The following is a 21,522-nucleotide window of genomic DNA, read 5'->3' as shown; positions in this document are numbered from 1 at the left end:
GTAAACCAAGCCCCTTTCCACCCTCTTGTCCACTCACTGACACACAGAGACAGTCCTCCAACACCAAAGCAGACTGCCTCCGGGCCTTCGCCACAGTTACATGAAACATACAACAATAAAGGTAATCAAGCACCATGTGGCACATATTTTAGCTTAATCATTGGTGCTTTAATGCTGCTCATGGTCATATCCAAGTCCTGGCCCAGTATCTTTGTATGAAAACTGAACATGCTTATCTTCCCTTGTTCTTGCTTTTCAGTAAGGGGGATGATATTGCTAAGTGGGCCCATTCAGTGTTCCATACTAACATTTAAAAAAGGTTTTTTAAAATGTTACTTTTTCCTTCACCATCAGACCTACATTCCACATATTTGTTACGTAGATTGTTGGTTTGCTTCCAAATATAGACTTCCAGGCAGATTTTATGGAAATACAAAAAATTAATTTTGCCAATCTTATTATGTCTTTCAAAGATTTTAGAGCTTGTCATGTAGGGAAACATTTCCAAAAGGGGAAGTTGGCAGATTCAGTGCACAATATGATCACACAAATAAGTTAAAAGAATAATTGTTGGTTTTTTTGACAATAATTTAGGATGTTATCTTGTCTAGATGCAGACCTTCCAACATGTGAGTGCATGCAGACAAAACCTCAGCTGAATACTGCAAATTGTCTGCTTAAAAAGGCTTGATACTATAATTCTGGATTCCTTGTGAATGTGTTTGGAGAAAAAGCATCGACTACTAATTAATTTCTTCCACTAATTATGTTCTTTTTCAATAGACCGGTGATTGCTGCACATTTCTCGGATAACCTGCTCCGGTCCTTTCTACTGCATATTATGTCAGTCCCCGCGCTGGTGATGCATCTCTCTACCATAGTACCCGAGGTAAAGCAGGCTCACAGGACATCCAGTGGGGAGGCATGAGTGGACAAGGGAGTCAGGTAGAGAGAGATCACTGTGGGAACTGGAGAGTAGAGGGGAGGCAAAGTGGTAGGATCCCATTGAAGTTGGTGGACGTTATGGAGCATGATGTACTGGATCCGGAGGCTTGTGAGATGGTAGCTAAGGACAAAAGGAACCCTATCCCTGTTATGGTAGTGGGGAGATGGGGGTGAGGGTGGATGTCCAGAAAATGAAGAAGATGAGGGTGAGGGTAGCATCAGCGGTAGAGGAATTGAAAGCCGGTCTCCTGAAGAAGGAGGATACTTCAGACGTTATGTATTGGAAAGCCTTATCCAGATGTGGTGGAGAAGGAAGAAATGAGAAAAGGAAATAGATTTTTTTTAACAAGAGACAGGGTCGGAAGAGGTATCGTCAAGATAGCTGTGAGAATCTGTAGGTTTATAAAAGGTATCAGTAGACAGTCTGTCTTCATCATTGGAGATCAAGAAAGGGGAGAAAGGTGTCAGAGATGGACCAAGTATGTTTGAGGGCAGGGTGGAAGTTGCAGGCAAAGTTAATAAACTGAGCATGGGTGCATGAAGCAGCACCAATGCAGTTGATGTAGTGCAGGAAGAGTTGGGGAGCATTACCAATATATAATAAAATATCTTTCTAAGTCCTCCTTAAGTTAGCAAGATAATTTCCTTCAGTTTTCAAGTTCTTCCAAAGCATTTCTCTGCTTTTGAATAGGGCAACTCATGACTAAATCTCCGTCAATTTCAAATGATGACGATAGTTAACAAATGAGTTCACCCAATGCTGTCTCATGTGTGCAGCTTTTTAAAAGAGATATCTTGAATCGATTAATTGGCATCTCAAGGTGAATCATTTCTCTTCCCCAAGTTCTGATCCTGTCTTGTGGTATTCCATTTCCGACATTTTAATTCTAAATTAGTTATTTTGATAAATTTCTATATTTTCCACACTGTATTCAGTACTCCATGTTCAATTTTCCTGCACTGGCTAGTTAGTGTGTATTGTTTTTCTAGATGGTAGCTCTTTGGGTGCTATTCAAGAAAGCTGAAATCCATTTTGCAGAATTCCTAGAAAACAATATCATCAGTAAGTGAAAACTTCAAAAAAAAAACAATAAATGCTCAAAATACTGGGCTAATCGGGCAAAAGCTGTGGAAAAGGAAGCAACATTAAGAGTTCAGTTTAAAACCCTTTATCAGGGTTTGGTTCTGTAACCGGAAATTCTGTTTCTCATTCCATGAATACTGGTGCAGCGATATCATTGCCAGGTTTGGGCAAGGGTCCACTTGTGTATCAAGAGAATTGATTATTAAAACATTTTTAGTATAGAATTGTTTTGCATATTAAAAGCTCATGATGCATTTTGGGGAGAACGTGGCTTGGGAAGAGAATTCAAAGAGGTTTCAAGGTGGTTCAGGGAAATTATGTAGTAAACAGCTGAATGTTGTTAGAATGGGGAAAATGGGAGTTCCAACCAGATTTGAGTGTCCTTTTGTACCAGTCAATGAAAGCAAGCAATTAGGAAACAAATAATATGTTAGTCTTCTTTGCAAGAAAATTTAAATACAGGAGTAATCTTAATGGACTTGTACAGGATCTTGATATGACCGTTTTGGGAGTTTTAAGTCTGTCGCAGTGTCATTATCTGAGCAAGATTGTTCTTGCCAAGAAGGTCATGAAATGAAGATTTAATATAGTGATTCCTGGATGGAGAATTTAATGTAAGAGAAGAGAATGGGTCAATTAGGCTTGTTTTCACTGGAATTTTGAAAAATGAGGAGAATCTGAAAGAAACATGACATTCTAACAGGACTGGGCAGACAGAGAGGATCTTCCTGATGGCTGAGGAATCCTGCATCGGGGATCACAGCCTTTGGATATATGAAGTGCCATTTAGAATAGAGATTGGGAGAAGTTCTTCACCCACGGCCTGGGAATCTGTGGAATGCTTTTCCTCGAAAGGCAGTGCAGGTCAAGTCATCAAATGCATTTCTTGCTGACTAAGGGGTACTTAAGTTCAAGTTTATTGTCATTCAGCCATAGAGCTAAATGAAGCATCATTCCTCTGGGATCAAGGTGTAAGACACAGTACATAGTCACACAGAGCACATAAAATTATGATCCAACACATAGAGTCACGAAATAAATCAGAAGTCCATGAGTGCTATGTCCTGAAGATTGACAGGTTGGCATAAAGTGTGAATGTATGTTTATATATAATGTTACTGACACTATTATAATAAAACAAGCAGTCGTATAAATATGTGAAACAGGATAAAGGTGGGAATAGAGTACAGTACTGAAGTGGATAAGCATACTGAGCCTTGACCTTCTGCTCTGTTTTTCTATTTCTGCATATTTCTTTTTGTCTTCAAAAACTGTGACTTGCTTCAATTAAGTTCAGACTTTTCCACTTGAGAATAGTTTTCCTCCAGCATATGCCTCGGTTTCTGCTGACCCACTCAATTTTTGTATTTCATTGGGTGCCGCAGTAGCAGAGTGATTATTACAGTTTGGGGCATCGGAGTTCAATCCTGGTGACCTCTTTAAGGAGTCTGTCCGTTCTCCCCACGGAATGTATGGGATTTCTCCAGGTGCTTCAGTTTCCTCCCAGAGTCAAAACACATACCAGTTAGCAGGCTGATTGGTCATTGTAAATTGTCCCTTGATTAGGTTAGGCTTAAATCAGGGGTTATTGGGGGTTCCCGAATGGTGTGACTCAAAGAGTTGGAAAGACCTATTCTGTGCTGTACCTGTAAGTAAATAAATAAATCTCAAGAGAGACGTGTAGGTCTTTGCATAGTGTTTTAAACAAGTTTTGCAGAGTTCAAGGGATTCACTTTGGTGTTGCATAAGTCAGTAATTTGTGATGACTGAGCTGCATGAGGTATAAAATGTGTGAAAATACCTTGAAACATTGTTGCATCTCATACTCCCTTGCTCCAAGTACCCTCTCAGTTCTCACCAGGCCTGTAATTGTTTCTGTACATTTAGTGCATGTCTACTATCCATTCCCATGAGCTGCTGCGAAAATTTATCCTGTTTTTAAGTCGAGATGAACAGTGCAGCGATATCTGTGTGTGCCTGGAGGGAAGCCATACGCTTTGTTTGCTGGGTGAGTGTTCCAAGGTTATCTTTTTATTCAAGGCTATGCTTAAAATGTTGCTTTAATTTTGCAAAAGCAGTCTTTGTTTAGTATTACATGTGCAGATGCTTTAAAGAGTGCTGGGTGGGTATACCAGGCACCCCAGTGCTCTTGATTACAGAACAGGCTCCTGTTGTCCATGTTTGGAAATGAGAGGATATCTAGACTCACTCTGGTGAATTTATAAAAGACATTAAAAGATTAGGAAGCTTAAAACCAAGAATCTAATTCACAGAGAACCAAGTTTAAAGTTCTCTGTATTAAGATTGGAATAGTCTTAGCATCTCAGGAAAAGAAAAAAACCTTTATTTAGAATCAGAATCACTGACCTATGTCATGAAGTTTGTTGTTTATGTGGCAGCAGTACACTGCAAGATGTAAAACTTAACATAAGTTACAAAACAAGAGTGCTAAAGAGGAATAACAAGGTAGTGTCCATGGACCCTTCAGAAATCTGATGGTGGAAGGGGAAGAAGCTGTTCCTAAGCTCTTGCATCTACCTCCCTGACAGTAGAAGAGGGCATTTCTTGAATGGTAAGGGTATTTAATGGTGAATGCTGCCTTCCAGAGGCATTACCTCTTGAAGATGCCCTTGATGGTATGGAGATGACTGAGTCTACAGCAGCTTGATGATCCTACACATTGGTGCCTCCATGACAGCCCGTAATGCAACCAGTCAGAATGTTCTTCTGTGGAAATTTACAAGAGTCTTTGGTGATATATCATCTTCTCAAACTCTAAAGAAGTAAAACAGCTGGTGTGCCTTCTTCATGATTACATCAGTGTTGGGCTAGATCCTTTGTATTATTGTTATCCCTGAACTTGAAGCTGCTCACCCAATCCACCACTCACTTCTCAATGAGGACTAGTTACCCCCTGTCCACTTCCCCTTCCTAGCCTAATTGTCTGTTACACCGTTGGCATTTAAGGCAGCACTGAAGGTCCTCAGTCACTGGTGGTGCCCTGGGCTTCATTCATCATGCCAGTAGCTTCCTCTCGGTTTTCACTACTGTCAGTCATGCAAGTCCTGGGTAGAGACTCATGAATGTCATGGCACTCAGATGTGGAAGGATTCTTCACTGCTATTTTTGTAACAATTTTGTTTTACCAGTCAGGGTTGTTAGCTCTGGGCTGAACCCCCAAACCTGGAGGACCACCTTTTGACCTATTTGGCATAGGTGATGCTACCAAGAGCCAAAGCATAAAGCCCTAACTCCAGCCAACATAGCTCTTGGGTCATTGAGGCAGCAAGCCTTCAAACCACGACAAGGTTGTGGTCCTCTTGGAGGTCCCCTTCCACAATTAATTTCTTTGGCTTGCTGATGTTGAGTGTGAGGATGTTATTGTGATGCTACTCAACCAGCCATTCTATCTTACTCCCATATACCTCCTCCTCGTCATCGGAGCATTTGCAGAAGGCATTTGGGGTGTGTCTAGCCACATATTCACTGAGACTAGACAGAGTAGAGCACTGGGTGAAGCATGCATCTTTGAGGTGTATCTGTGTTGATTGTCAGTCAGGACAATATAATTACTGCTGCACACTGACTGCCATTACCTGATAAGGAAGCTGATGATCCAGTTACAGAGGGAGGTATAGTGTCCAGGTTTTGAAGCTTGGTGATTAGTACTGAGAGGATGATAGTTTTGAACACCGAACTGTAATCGGTTAACAGCAGTCTGATGTATATTTTGCTGTTGTATAGGTGTTCCGAAGGTGAGCCAGTAGATCCATTGTGGTGGTAGGCAAATAGTGGGTCCAAGTCTTTTCTCATGTAGGAAGTCAATTCTAACCATGAACAAACTCTAAAAGCACTTCATCACAGTAGATGTAAGTGCTACTGGACAATAGTCATTGAGGCAGTTCAACCTGCTCTGTTGGCCTGCATGATTGAGGTGGCGGCGACCTCCGATGTAGCAGTGAGAGGCTGAAGATCTCATTGAACATTCTAAACAGGTGAATGGCACAGGCTTTCAATATCCTGTCAGCTACATTGTTGGGGCTGGACACATTGTTGATTTTTGCTGGAAAACTGGTTCTAAATTCTGCTTTTTTCTGTTGAATGACTGGCTGGTTCTTGCTGCAGTTTCTTTTTCAAAACCAGAGGCCAGTGTATTTAGAGAAAACAAGAAGGAAACAGAGGAGAGGTGAACTAAGCTTTGCTTTGGATTACAGAATAGAATATTGACTCAAATAATTTTAAATTTTTAACCTTGATTTTTAATTAAATCTGCCCATCTGATACAGGGAATCTAATTTATCTGGCTTATGTATCGGAGAAGGTTTTGGAGGAGGAGACGAATCATTTTATCAGTGGGCTGACTGCAATGCTGACATATTGCCAGCAATATGTATCTCAGAAGAAGTCAAACCTGACACACTGGCACCCAGTACTGGGCTGGTTCTCACAGACTGTTGACTATGGGTATGTACTAGCATTCATTGTCTGCACTGTTCAATTAACTGTGTCAAACTAGTGTGCTATTCAGTTTTATGGTTTTTGTGTCTCTCAGCTCCATTTTACTCTTTATATTACTGAAAAAACTGTTGGTATCCTGCTTTATGTTATTGGTTGGTTTGCCCTCCTATTTCATCATTTCCCTTCTTATTGCCTTTTGTTGGATTTTAAAACTTCCCTTTCACCTTTGCTACCTTGTATGTCTTTTCCTTGGCTTTTATGCAATGCTTAGCTTCCCTTTTCAGCCAAGGTTGCCTATTCCTGCCATTTGAGAATATCTTCTGTTGGACATATCTATCCTGCACCTTGTGAACTACTCCCAGAAACTTCAGCCACCTCTACTCTGCCACCATCTCCCCCCCCCCCCCCCCCCCCAAGTATCCTCCTCCAGTCCATCTGGGCAAGCTCCTCTCTCATGCCTCTGTAATTCCCTTTATTCCATTGTGATACTGATACGTGTGACTTATGCTTCTCTCTCTCAAACTGCAGTATGAATTCAATCATATTATGACCACTGCCTCCTAAGAGTTACTTTAAGCTCCCTAATAAAATCTGGATTATTACCCAATACTCAATCTAAGCCTTTCCTCAAGCAGGCTGAAGCACAAGCTGCTCTAAAAAGCCATCTCTTAGGCATTTAACAAATTCCCTCTCTTGTGATTGGACACCAACCTGATTTTCCCAATCCCCTTGCATATTGAAGTCCCCCATTACAATTGTGACAGTACCCTTATTACATGCCCATTCCAGCTCCATCTGCAATCTCAACCCAACATCTTACTATTTGGAGGCCTGTATATGATTCCCATAATTTTGTTTTACCCTTGCAGTTTCTTAATTCCACCCACAAAGATTTGATGTTTTCTGACCCGATGTCACCTCTTCCTAAAGATGAACAGGTAGTCCCCGAGTTACAAACATTCGACTTACGGCCAACTCGTACTTACGAACCAAGGAAGGAGAACACCGTCTGCCATTTTAAGTCAGATCTCGACGCCATCCACCATTTTAAGTCATTGCTGTTGACACTGTGTTGAGTGTTTAACTTTGTATTTGGCATAAAATTTTCTTAGTAAGATTCACCCTGACCCCCCCCCCCCCATTCCGGTCGGCTGGTGGCACTGTGAGATCAGCGCTGGGCTGGAGAATGGCGGTTTTCGAGTTCGATCCCGTGACAGACTGCACCCGTGCTGGGTTGATAGCGAGCTCGCAACTCGACCTCGTAAAAAAAAACACTGCGACCTCCAGTTTAAATTCCCACGCGGAATATTGTGGATGATCAAATACCCAAACCCAGCACAGCCCCTACTTGTCCCATTCAGCCTGTCTCAGTGTGGTGGTCCTTAAGACCCAGCGGACCTCGGGAGTTGATGGAGTTTGGGACCCGACGCCCACAGTGTTTCTGTTTCATTGACAGGAAGCGATCGTGATTGAAAATAAAGTGGAAATAATAAAGCGTTTGGAAAGAGGTGAAATGCCATCGGTCATTGGAAAAGCGTTAGGCTACAGTCGGTCAACGATCGGAAAAATTTTAAAGGATAACGGATAAAGTGAGAATAATGGAGCATGTGAAAAGCCCTGCCCCGATGAAAGCTACAATTATTACTAAGCAACGCAGTGGTTTAATTATTGGAATACATTCGTCTCTTAAGTGTTTTATATGCATAGAAAGGTAAAATATATAATATATACTAAGACAAATGTTTGACTAACTGATGCTAAATAATACCAGATGTACTTGTTCCGACTTACCTACAAATCTGACTTAAATACGGACTCAGGAACGGAACTCGTACGTAACCCGGGTACTGCCTGTAATTCCATCTCTTACCAACAGAGCCACACCACTGCCTATACCATTCTGCCTATGCTTTCAATTTCAAAGTTTATCCTTTGATATTAAGCTCCCAACTATGACCACCTTTCAGCCACGACTCAGTGATGCCCACAACATCATACTGACCAATCTCCACAAGTTCATCCACCTAATTCTGAATGCTAAGTGCATTTAAATACAATACTTGGTCCTGCATTCTTCTCCCTTTTGAATTTTGCCTCTGTGGTACAATCTTAACACTTTGCACTGTCTGCATTTGTACTCAGTCATTGGTTTGTCCTTCTTTACATTCATATTACACCCACCATCTACTTGTAAACCTGCTGGCTCATCCTCAGCTCCATCATACTGGTTCCCATCCCCCTGCCATATTAGTTTAAACCACTCCTAACAGCTCTAGTAAACCTGCCCACAAGAATATTGGTCCCCCTTGGATTCAAGTGCAACCCGTCCCCTTTGTATGGGTTTCACCAGAAGAGGTCCCAATGATCCAGAAACCTGAAACCCTGACCCCTGCTCCAATTCTTAAGCCATGCATTTATCTGCCTCCTCATTCTATTTCTATCCTCACTGTTGTATGGCACAAGCAGCAATCCTGAGATTACTACCCTTGAGGTCTTGGTCTCAACTTCCTTCCTAGCTCTCTGTATCCCTTTATCAGGACCTTCTCCCTTTTTCTAATTATGTTGTTTGTACCAATATGTATCACGACTTCTGGCTGCTCACCCTCCCTTTTCAGGATATTGTGGACGCGTTCAGAAACATCACGGACCCTAGCACCTGGGAGACAAACAATCATCCGTGTTTCTTTCTTGCATCCATAGAATCACTTATCTATTCCCCTAACTATTGAGACCCTTTACTGCTGCCATCCTCTTCAGTTCCCCCTCCTAACCTAGCCACAGGGCCCGGCTCAGCGCCAGAGGCACGGCTGCTATTCCTTCCCCAAGGTAGGTCATCTCCCCCAACAGTACTCGAAATGGAGTGCCTTTTGTTGAGGGGGACAGCCATAGTGGTGCTCTCCAGTATCTGTCATTCCCCCTTCCTTCTGCTGACAGTCACTCATTTATCTGCAGCCTTAAGGTGCTGGTCTGTAGTAGCCTTGGGGTGACTACCTCCCTGTAGCTCCTATCTGTCACCTCTTCACTTTCCCTAACAAGCTGAAGGTCATTGAGTTGCAGCTCTAGTTCCCTAACACGGTCTTTAAGGACCTGCATCTCGATGCATCTGGTGCAGTTGTGGCCATTGGGGAGGCTGGAAATCCCACATCTGACACCCAGAACTGAAAACTAGCCCTACAGACATACCCCCTATTCTTTCAAGAGTTAAACAAGAATAAGAAATAAACTTACCTACTTATCTTGCCTCCATCTGTTCTCAGCAAAACATGTTGAGCAAAAGTCTGACTCAGACCACTCCCATGATGACCTAGCAGTTTGTGATACTGAAACTGAGTTTCCAACCTGAATGTGGCTTCATCTTGACAGTAGAGGAGGCCATGGATAGACATATCAGAATGGGAATGGGACGTGGAATTAAAATGTGTGGCCACTGGGAGATCCTGCTTTCTCTGGTGGACTGAGCGTAGGTGTTCAGCGAAATGGTCTCCCAGTCTGTGTCGGGTCTCACCAATATATAAAAGGCCACACCGGGAGGACCGGACGCAGTATAACACACCAGCCGACTCACAGGTGAAGTGTCGCCTCACCTGGAAGGACTGTCTTCGGCCCTTAACGTGAGATAATTGGTTTAGGGAACATCTCGATGGATGGGCAAATGTATGTAGTTATCACCTTTTATTGAAGAGCCTGATGGATGAGGGTTAGTAACTGTTCATGAACTGGTGGTGCGAGTCCTGAGGCTTTTGGGCCTTCTACCAGATGGCAGTAGTGAGAGGAGAGCATGGCCTGGGTGGAGCAGATCTCTGATGATGGATGGTGCTTGCCAACGATAGCATTCTAGAAATGATCAGAACCAGATTTATTTTCACTGACTCATAACATGAAATGTGTTGTTTTGCAACAGCAACACAGTGAAAAGACAATACAGTTGGCCCTCCTTATCCGCGAATTCCGCATTCGTGAATTCAACCAACCGCGAATCGCGAAAACCCGGAAGTGCTCTTCCAGCACTTGTTGTTCGAGCATGTACAGACTTTTTTTCTTGTCATTATTCCCTAAACAATGCAGTATAACAACTATTTACATAGCATTTGCATTGTATTAGGTATTATAAGTAATATAGAGATGATTTAAAGTATACGGGAGGATGCGTGTGGGTTATCATGGATCAGGATAAAAAAAATGGCAAGTTCTCTTACTAAGTAAGTCGGAACAGGTACATCTGGTATTATTTAGCGTCAGTTAGTCAAACGTTTGCATTCGTATATAGTATATATTTTACCTTTCTATGCATATAAAACACTTAATGTATGTTTCAGCGCCGGGCTTGGGAAGTTCCCGAGTTTGATCTAGTGAGAGATCGCTCCCGAGTGCGCTCTCCACCGTGCCGGGTTGATGTGGAGGATCAAAAACCCAAAACCCAATAATTAAACCGCTGCGTTGCTAGTAATAATTGTAGCTTTCATCGGGGCAGAGCCTTTCTCACTTTATCCTTTAAAATTGTTCCGATCATTGACTGACATAGCCTAACGCTTTTCCAATGACCGATGGCGTTTCACTTCTCTCCGATTGCTTTATTATTTCCACTTTATTTTCAATCGTTATTGTGATTATTTTCGTGAACAAAAACACTGCAGGTTCAGATCTTTGCCGCTGGGTCCTAAGATCCACCTCATTGATACAGATTGAATAAGGGACTTGAGCATCTGCGAATTTTGGTATCTGCGAGGGGTCCCAGAATCAATCCCTCGCAGATAAGGAGGGCTGACTGTATGTTACTCTAAATTGCAAAAAGAAATAGAAAAATAAAAATAACAAGATAGGTTTCATGGGTTCATAGACCATTCAGAAATATGATGGCAGAGAGAAAGAAGCTATTCTTGAATCACTGAGTATGAAGCAAAGTGGGGCCTGTACCACTTCTCCAAATTTAGTAACTTGGAGAGGGTCCTTACTGATGGATACCACCTGCTCGAGGCACTGCCTCCCGAAGATGTCCTTGGTGGTATTTAAATGGAGCAGTTCCTTCTTTGTTGAATGTAAGAGTTGTGTAAATGAAACATTTTCTGACAACTTTCATACATGTTGTTGGATTGAGTCCAAATTATCACAACATAATTTGTTACTAAATTCTGCCATTTCAACCAGTGATGCCAAAAGAGCAGCTAATATGGGAAAAGCTGGTGCACAACTTTCTCAAACTGACACTTCCAATCCAAGAGACACCAAGATAGATGATATAATAAAACGGAAAATCTCCCAGTGGTGCAGTTGAAAATGTTCTAATAAAGTGGGGCATGTTGTATCTATACAGAAAGTTAACTAAGCCTTGTTAGTACTGCTTATCTGTTGACCACTGGTACAGTTTCAGATGTACAACCTGCTGTTGGCTTTGAATATAAAAAATGCAAAATGCTCTTTTAGTTCAGGAACAGTTTGTACCCCTCAACCATCAGGCTCTTGAATAAAAGAGGATAACTACACTCACTTGCCCCATCATTGAGATGGCTCACAACCAAAGATCTAATTTTAAAGATTCATCTCATTGTTCTCATGTTCTCATTATTTTTGCTATTTACGTTTATTTGTATTTGCACAGTTTGTCGTCTTCTGCACCCTAGTCGATCTGTCATTCTGTTACAGTTACTATTCTGTAGATTTGCTGAGTATGCCCACAGGAAAATGATTCTCAGGGTTGTAGATGGCGAAATAGATCTACTTTGATAATAAAGTTTTACTTTTTTACTTTGGAGTTAACATGAATGAACATCACAGTTAGAACTTCAGATTTTAAATAATTTCCAGTTTGGTTTCATTTTAAAAGACCATTTATACTGTTTTAATGAGTATTGATGATAACTTAGTGACTGTTTGATTGTGCCCTCTCTTAGGATGAATGAAGCAATGCCATTAGTGACCAAGCAGTTGCAGTACTTGTGGAGTGTCCGGGTCATTCGCATGTTGTTTCACGATGTGCTGAGCAAGAAATTAACTGAGACTCAAGACACGATGCACTCACCTGCTCAGTTCTCTAGCACTTCAAATAACATTCAGGTCAAAAGTAAGCATGTTTTAGTCTTGTGTCTGAGAAGCATAATTCTGAAGGGTTGTTGTAAATAAAAAAAATTGGTGCTGAAAATCTGTGGTAAAACAGAAAATGCTGGAAACACTCAGTAAGTCAGGTATAAATTGTGGAAAGAGAAATTGAATTATTGGCACATAGGACTGAATAACTGTTGCCTTCTAATTCTCCAGCTTCATCGCTATGAGGGCCCAGTGCCTGTCTGAATTGTTCATTGTGATCTTGGGCCCATTTGATTTAACTTTAAGCCCTACAATTGGCCTGTACATTCTTTCACTGTAGGTACTGGTTCAGCACATTGTAGTCAGATTTCTCAGCTGGCTTCCAGAGGCCTGGACATCAGGTCTTGCGATGTGTATTTAAATCCAGTGATAATAATTGGGTATTAAATGAAGAATTAAATAAAGATCAATGATTTAAAAACAAGAATAATAGAGCTGGCTTTGAAGTTACTAGATTGTCCTTAACTAGTCAAATGATGTTGTTTAGAGAAGAAGACTTACTTTTTAGTATCCTGTCTGGTCTATGTTAAAGTGACTGATAATCTCTAGGGATACAACAATTGTGATTGATTATTAATTATCCCCTGATGTAGCCTAGCAAGTAATTCTCTTTGGGCCATAAATGGTGGTGTAGGCACTGGCCATGTCCAGTGAACCTGAAACATTGACTGCTTATTCCTCTCCATAGGTGCTGCCTGACTTGCTGAGTTCCTCTAGCATTGTGTGTGTGTGTGTGTGTGTGTGTGTGTGTGTGTGTGTGTGTGTGTGTGTGTGTGTGTGTGTGTGTGTGTGTGTGTGTGTGTGTGTGTGTGTGTGTGTGTGTGTGTGTGTGTGTGTGTGTTGGTAAAGAAAAGAAATGAATTTTTGGTGTAAGTGAGAAAGTATAATTCATTAATAATACTGTATCTAAATATTAGCTGGGCTTTTATTTACTCACCATTTAGTAGATACAGCAGGTTACAGCTCAGTGCTTTCATATCTAGGATGTGAGTTTGAGTGCAGCCTAGTCTGCCCTGTTCTATACCAGTGAAGTTCCATAACCAATGAATTTGGGGAAAAATACTTTCCTCCCCTCCCTATACCCTGCCACCAGAAGCACTTGGAAAGGAGTGGAGGGAATGCACAAGCTAGTTTGTTAACCTTTTTATATGTAGTAAGATTTCACCCAATTGTTTGGTGTGGTATGCTTGTTAATAGTAGTGTATATGTTTGCATGGTAGACAAGTGCAGATTAGATGAGTACGAGAGTAAGACGAGGATGGTGTAAGGCAAGCTTTTGGGGTTGCATTCAATGCTATTTCCACTATGTTGTTCATCAACATCCCAGGAAGAAAGGCACTATCTAGGCTGTCTCTTCATGTCTGCTTCTCATTGCTGGACAGCTGACAGCAGGGGCAAGTCCCTTCACGTTGATGAGATGGTCCACTGTATACTACATTTATCTATATCTCTGCAATTACTGCTGGGCTCTGTTGTGTCATGTGACCCATTGCATGCCAGCTGCACACATGCATGGTTTGTACATCTTTCAGAGTCATCAGTAGTATTGTACATTTCTGGACCTTGTTACTCAATAACCAATCTCTGGCTTGTGCTGGTGCCTCAGGTATGTCCATGAGTATCATATACAGTGAATATTCATTTTCTATACCCTAAATCCTTCCAGGAAATGCAGTCCCTGCCCTTTGGAACATGCTTTTTAAGGTCTAGGCAAGGCATTTGCTGGAATGTGGAACTAGAAAAAGCAGAGAAGTGTGTTGACTGATTCCATGACCAACCCAAGGGTCTTGTTTCTTATTATAGAGAAGCTTGTAACTATAGAAGCCATAAATTCTGAGATCAAAGATTAGACAGAGGCTGAAGAAGTAGTTATTTCATGATACATCTGTAAAATTTGCTGCCAGAAAATCTGGTGTAAGTAGAAACTTCAACAGATTATAAAAAATTGAAAAAGCACCTGCCATCCATAACCTAACGGCTGATGGATAATGGGAGGACAATGGTTAAATGCAGACTTGTGGTGCAGAAATTTTAAGATTTTTCTCTGCAAAATGTAGATGTTCAGAACAATTTGTCCAAAAATATAATTCTGCTCAGCCCATTTCTAGAGGTATTAATGGCCATGGAAGGATTCAGATTTATGTGTAACAAAACCAGTGGTTTTGTTCCATTGTGTTTAAGTAGTGAAATCTTTGCATTTCTCTGATCCAGTGTTCATGCATAGGTTAGCATAAAGGGAAGTTAAAAGGTTTAAATTTTATTGTAGATCTCTTCAGACGAGCTTTTCAAAAGTCAGCATCCATGCGGAACATTTTGAAACCAATTGGTGGGAAGCGTGTGGACTCTCCTGAGGTGCAAAAAGTCTGCAGTATCTGTGTGTTGTATCAGACGGCATTGACCACTCTCACCCAGATCCGACTCCAGATTCTCACTGGTAAGTCATGATCTGTGTATGTAGTGAATCTGTAAAATAAGCTCTTTGGAGGTGTACAATTAAGATATTTTTCTCATCACTCAAAACCAGAAAAAAGGTGATGGAATTTCAGCTGTTAGCAAGGAAGTTCTGACCTGTGTAGTCCTGGACAGTTTACCCCATCTCAGCTGTCAGCAAGGAAGTACTGACCTGTGTAGTCCTGGACAGTTTACCCCATCTCAGCTGTCAGCAAGGAAGTACTGACCTGTGTAGTCCTGGACAGTTTACCCCATCTCAGCTGTCAGCAAGGAAGTACTGACCTCCATGGTCCTGGACAGTTTATCCTATCTCATGCTCTCGTTTCAAACATGTTTCCTCGTTTTCTCTTAAAATTATAGTAAATTCTGCCTCAACATCTTTCTGAATATTTTCTCCAAACCTTTGTTTTCATCCTTTGGTGATCATCTTGAATTAATGTCCTCCATTTACCAAATATAGTTTTCTCTATTTACCTTTCTGTCTATAATGCATAGTTTCCAACAACTAACATTTAGTTGGTTAAGTAAACAAAATCCATACAACCATATAACCATATAACAATTACAGCACGGAAACAGGCCATCTCGGCCCTTCTAGTCCGTGCCGAACACTTACTCTCACCTAGTCCCACCAACCTGCACTCAGCCCATAACCCTCCATTCCTTTCCTGTCCATATACCTATCCAATTTTTTTTAAAAATGACAATATTGAACCTGCCTCTACCACTTCTACTGGAAGCTCATTCCACACAGCTACCACTCTCTGAGTAAAGAAGTTCCCCCTTGTGTTACCCCTAAACTTTTGCTCCTTAACTCTCAACTCATGTCCTCTTGTTTGAACCTCCCCTACTCTCAATGGAAAAAGCCTATCCATGTCAACTCTATCTATCCCCCTCATAATTTTAAATACCTCTATCAAGTCCCTCCTTAACCTTCTACGCTCCAAAGAATAAAGACCTAACTTGTTCAACCTTTCTCTGTAACTTAGGTGCTGAAACCCAGGTAACATTCTAGTAAATCTTCTCTGTACTCTCTCTATTTTGTTGACATCTTTCCTATAATTCAGTGACCAGAACTGTACACAATACTCCAAATTTGGACTCACCAATGCCTTGTACAATTTTAACATTACATCCCAACTCCTATACTCAATGCTCTGATTTATAGAGGCCAGCATAACAAAAGCTTTCTTCACCACCCTATCCACATGAGATTCCACCTTCAGGGAACTATGCACCATTATTCCTAGATCACTCTGTTCTGCTGCATTCTTCAATGCCCTGCCATTTACCATGTATGTCCTATTTGGATTAGTCCTACTAAAATGTAGCACCTCACACTTATCAGCATTAAACTCCATCTGCCATCTTTCAGCCCACTCTTCTAACTGGCTTAAATCTCTCTGCAAGCTTTGAAAACCTACTTCATTATCCACAACATCACCTATCTTAGTATCATCTGCATACTTACTAATTCAATTTACCACCCCATCATCCAGATCATTAATGTATATGACAAACAACATTGGACCCAGTACAGATCCCTGAGGCACTCCACTGGTCACTAAATCTATCTTCTCTACTCACTGTTATCATTGCAGTCCACTTCCATCACCTTGGCGTCATGATTAAAGAAAATTAGCATTACCTAACTATTAGTTCCTGAAAGTTTAGATTTATTTTTATTTTCTATAAAAGCTGGTTTACAATATAGCTTATCGTTTTGTCATCTTACCTCCGTTCACTTTTAAGGTTAACACCAGGCATATTTACTTCTATATTGGATTTAGATTTAGATTCAGATTTATCTATTGCATTTGCATTGAAACATACGGTTAAATGCAATATTGTATTAACAACCAGCACACAGAAGTATGCGCCGGGGGCAGCCTGCAAGTGTTGCCACACATTCTGGCACCAAAGTAGCATTTTATAAACATGAGAAAGTCTGCTAATACTGGAAATCCACAGCCACACACACAAAATACTAGAGGAACTCAGCAGGTCAGGTGGCACCTATAGAAAGGAATAAAGAGTCAACGTTTCGGGCTGAGACCCTTCTTTGGGATTGAGAAGGAAGAGGAAGATGCCAGAATATCCCTTCTTTCCTTCCCCCTTCCTGCCTGACCCGCTGAGTTCCTCCAGCATTTTGTGTGTGTCACATGTGTTGCCAGTGTAGCATACTCACAATGTTCAGCAGCACAACACAAGCAACAACAACAGCTACAGCAAAATTAAGCCCTTCTCCCATCCCTCCCTCTCACACCCAGTTGATGATTAATTTTATTTGTAGATAAAAGTACATCGTTCATAAATGGGGAAAGGGATATACTAAAGATAAGTATGTACTTATTTTTAATCATATATGGCTCTGAGGAGGAGAGTTGAATGAGCATCCTCAACTCTTATTGTACCCAGGGATGAGTTTTTTAGTTTGAGTGATTGCATTTCTTTGTTTCAGGGTTAACCTATTTAGATGACTTGTTGCCCAAATTGTGGGCATTCATTTGTGAACTGGGGCCCCAAGGGGGCTTGAAGCTATTCCTTGAGTGCCTAAACAATGACACTGAGGAATCCAAACGGCTTCTTGCAATGCTGATGTTGTTTTGTGACTGCTCACGGCACCTTATCACGTAAGTTAACCTGGGTTTGACTTGATGCAGTTTGTAATGTGGGCCCTTAACGTCCTTTAAAAAGGTTAAAGCTCAGGATTTTTTGCTCCATTATTCGGACATTTTATAATACCGTACATTGGGACCAGTACATTTTGGCCTAATTAGCTGAAGCTTCATGGAATGACCATAATAATTCAATTTTTATTCCTCAGCATTGGGAATAGTAATTTCCTTGAGAAATGCTGTAATTTAATTAAATTTCTGTCTGCTATGGAAGTAATGGGAAATTAAATATAATTTGTTTACTATGACAGTTCTTCTGTTTTCTTTCTCATTTGTTTTAAATAATAAATTCTTATTATCTTTATTACAGGATTTTGGATGAAATTGAGGTGTATGACGAGCAAGTATCATTTAAATTGGAAGAGCTGGTCACCATCTCCTCTTTCCTAAATAGTTTTGTATTTAAAATGATCTGGGATGGTATTCTGGGTAAGTTGGCTTGCATAGTATCAGTAATAGTCACTGATTTATCCTCGTGGCAAACCAAGTTAGTGAAAACACTGGCGATTTGAGCATCAAAATGTGAGGAGCGTATATATCTGCTATTCAAATACGTCTTTTGGCCACATTATTAGCTATCTCCTGTACCCAATAAAGTGACCACTGAGTGTATGTTCGTGGTCTTCTGCTGCTGTAGCCCATCCACTTCAGGGTTCCACGTGTTGTGCATTCAGAGATGCTTTTCTGCACATCACTGTTGTAACACCTGGTTATCTGAGTTACTGTCACCTTGCTGTTAGCTTAAACCAGTTTGGCTATTCTCCTCTGACCTCTCACCTTTTCATCCACAGAACAGCCACTCACTGGATTTTTTTTTGTTATTTGCACCATTGTCTGTTCATTGGTCTGAACAGCAACTGAACCTCTTGATCTTGTCTGCATGTTTTTATGCATTGAGTTGCTGCCAGCTAATTGGCTGATTAGATATTTGCATTAAAAGTGTACAGGTGTTCCTAATAAAGTGTATATAAATAGGAGGGCTTTGATGACTTCAATTTGACTTTCAGGGGTCTGTAACTGTTGTGCTTGACAATGTTAGTCAATATCTCCTGGTAGCATGATTTTTCTAGTAGTTTATCTTTGCAGTGCCAATTATGGTTGCTTTATCATCCAAGGATTATTAGTTTGGGCAAAAGCAAACTTTTAATTAATACTGACTGCTGATTAAGTATAGATGTAATGGAAAGTAAGGGACAAGGGTGTTATTTTATGACACTGTACTACTTAAGCTGCCAGATCACCCAGATGAACAGAAAAGAACTGTAAAAAGTTGTTGCTTCCCAATTTTAAAAATATGCATTGTTCCAGCCAGTCATGAAAAACAAAGATGAACTGCTTCTTGAACAATGTAAACACATGCAGAATTGATTCACTGAAAATTACCTCAGCAAATCTTCTTAGACATAAATGTCATTGTCTGACATTCCTCAATGTATAAATGTGTAAAGTAAACAGAATGATTATTTTGTGTGATGCATTTGACATTGTTTCTCAGCTTCAATGTGTTGGGGAGGGGAGAAGCTAAGAGTTATAATTGTGAAAGATCTAGATGAAGAGATTGGTCTTGTATTTGTAGAAAATGCGAATGGAGAGCAACTGGAGCTGTTCCATTCTGTTCATGGATGGTTAATGACCTTGTACGAACGAGACTGCCGACGCCGCTTTGCTCCTGAGGATCACTGGCTGCGCAAGTGAGTGAATAATAGATCTGTAATGTAAGAACATAAGAAAAAGGAGTGGAGTAATCTGTCTGGCCAATCGAGCTTGCTTTGCCATTCAGTAAGGTCATGGCTGAGTTGGCTGTGGACTCAGTTCTGCCTGCCTGCCTTTTCCCCATAACCTTTAATTACACTGCTGTTTGAAAACTGTATGTTTAATGTGGTCACAGTCACTAAAAGAGTAATGCCCTTGTTTGTACCCTTAATCAAAAATGACATGGGCTGCAACCAGACTCTTGTAGGGTTTGTACCTCACCATCAACATCCTTGAGGTTGCCATTGACGAAAACTCAACTGTCTTAGCCCATGTACTGAAAATACACGAAGAAATCGGAGGATGAATATCCTGTGATGAGTGACTCGGTTCCCTAACTCTCAAAGCTTTTCCAAATCTCCTAAGCAAAGTTCAGTGAAATGAAATACTTTGTATTCCCTGCACGAGTGCAACTTCAGCGACAATTGTCGCTCAACACAAACCAGTATAAAGTAGTCAGAATGGGTTCACAGTTCAAAGTAAATTTATTGTAAACGTACATACGTATATGTTACCATATCATACCTTGAGATTCCCATTTACAGGGAAAAAAGAAATCCAATAGAACTTTACCAAAAACTACATAAACAAAGACAAACAATCAATGTTTAAAAAAAGACGAAATGTAAGAAAAGACAAAAAATATTGAGAACATGAGTTGTAAAGAGTCCTTGAAAGTGAGTCTGTAGGTTGTAGAATCAGTTCAGAGTCGTGGTGAGTGAAGACATCCACACTAATTCAGGAACCTAATGACTACCTGAACCTGATGGTATGGGACCTGAGGATTCTGTACTTCCTACTCAGTGGTAGTGAGAAGAGGGCATGGCCTGGATGATGGGGGTGTTTGATGATGGGTGCTGATTGCTTGCAGTAGTGCTCCATGTAAATGTGCTCAATGGTGGGGAGGCCCTTTGTCTGTCACGGACTAGACTGTATCCATCTCTTTCTGCATTCACCACTATAAAGGTTCTCTCTACCAATCACTGGTGCACCAGTGCTGCAATGTGGATGATCTTGCTGAAACTGCTTTCTTAATGCTACCCTAGACTATGACCTTAACCATCTAGAACGGTGGTTCCCAACCTATTTTTTTTTGCCATGGACACCTACCATTAACTGAGGAGTTTGTTGACTCCAGGTTGGAAACCCCTGATCTAGAATAATCCAAATGTAAATGACATTTAGACACAATTATGGGATAAATTAAATGTGTTATTAAATCAAAGGAAGAGGAGTGAGCTCTTTAAGACTGAAATGAAGAGAAATGTCTTCACTCAGGCAGCAGTGAACCCTTGGAATTCTCTACCATTTAACAGATTATTTAATAGATTTCAGGATGTTAAGGCATTTAGAAATAGTGTTGAAGAATGGCACTGAGGTAGAAGATCATCTGTAGTCCTGATTAATGGCAAACTCTTTCAAAGGACTAAATGGCTCCTGCTCCTATTTCTTGGATTAACGAAGAGAGCAGTCAAGCAGGAACAACATCTATAAATTTGTCTCCAAGTTGCGCACTCCCTTGACTTAAGAAAATAGTGCAGTTCCTTGGTAATCTGTAGGTCCTATATACAGAACTCCCTTCCCTAGAGCACTGTAGAAAGACCATTACCAGGCAGATTGTAAAAGTTCAAGAAGATGGTTTGTGTCACCTTCTCAAGAAGATTTTAGGCTTGCAAATTAATGTCGTCATTGTCAGTGAAGCATGTAGGTGATTTTTTTTAACTATATTTTTCTTTTGGATTACAAAATGGACATCTTTTAAAAAATAAAATATGGTTTGATCATTCACTTTGTTGGTAGTGGGATGCTGATGGGAGATTGTTTTTTATGATAATCAGCTTGAAGTGGTTTGAAATAATTTTCAGTGAGATATGAAGAATACTGGCTCTAATTTATTTTAAAAACACATTTATTTATTTAGAGATAACAACACAGAACAGGCTCTGCCAGCCCAATGAGCCACACTGCCCAGTAACCTACCTAGTTAACCCTAGTCTAATCACAGGACAATTTACAATGACCAATTAACCTACTAACTGGTATGTCTTTAAAATGTGGGAGGAAACCTGAGCA

The 21,522-nt window shown here is 40.7% G+C and overlaps 2 protein-coding genes across 7 annotated transcripts in view; one reads left to right on the top strand and one right to left on the bottom strand.

The window, feature by feature from the left end:
* Positions 1-21,522, top strand: part of ube3b (ubiquitin protein ligase E3B) — a 67,539-nt gene that overhangs the window by 24,574 nt on the left and 21,443 nt on the right. For all 6 annotated transcript variants that reach the window (XM_073065864.1, XM_073065867.1, XM_073065862.1 and 3 more), the window contains 8 exons: positions 784-889; positions 3,917-4,037; positions 6,316-6,493; positions 12,376-12,545; positions 14,835-15,002; positions 17,481-17,652; positions 18,008-18,126; positions 19,274-19,388. In XM_073065864.1, the coding sequence (XP_072921965.1) occupies positions 784-889; positions 3,917-4,037; positions 6,316-6,493; positions 12,376-12,545; positions 14,835-15,002; positions 17,481-17,652; positions 18,008-18,126; positions 19,274-19,388 (1,149 nt within the window). The remainder of the gene's footprint in view (positions 1-783; positions 890-3,916; positions 4,038-6,315; positions 6,494-12,375; positions 12,546-14,834; positions 15,003-17,480; positions 17,653-18,007; positions 18,127-19,273; positions 19,389-21,522) is intronic.
* Positions 19,388-21,522, bottom strand: part of mmab (metabolism of cobalamin associated B) — a 57,983-nt gene continuing 55,848 nt past the window's right edge. Inside the window, exon 10 of the mRNA XM_073065874.1 lies at positions 19,388-19,405. The gene's annotated coding sequence lies outside the window, so the exon portion shown is untranslated. The remainder of the gene's footprint in view (positions 19,406-21,522) is intronic.

The sequence above is a fragment of the Hemitrygon akajei genome, chromosome 14 (assembly GCF_048418815.1).
Source record: "Hemitrygon akajei chromosome 14, sHemAka1.3, whole genome shotgun sequence".
NCBI classification, from domain to species: Eukaryota; Metazoa; Chordata; class Chondrichthyes; order Myliobatiformes; family Dasyatidae; genus Hemitrygon; species Hemitrygon akajei.
Note: the sequence above shows the minus strand (reverse complement) of the source record. Positions and strands in the feature narration are given on the sequence as shown.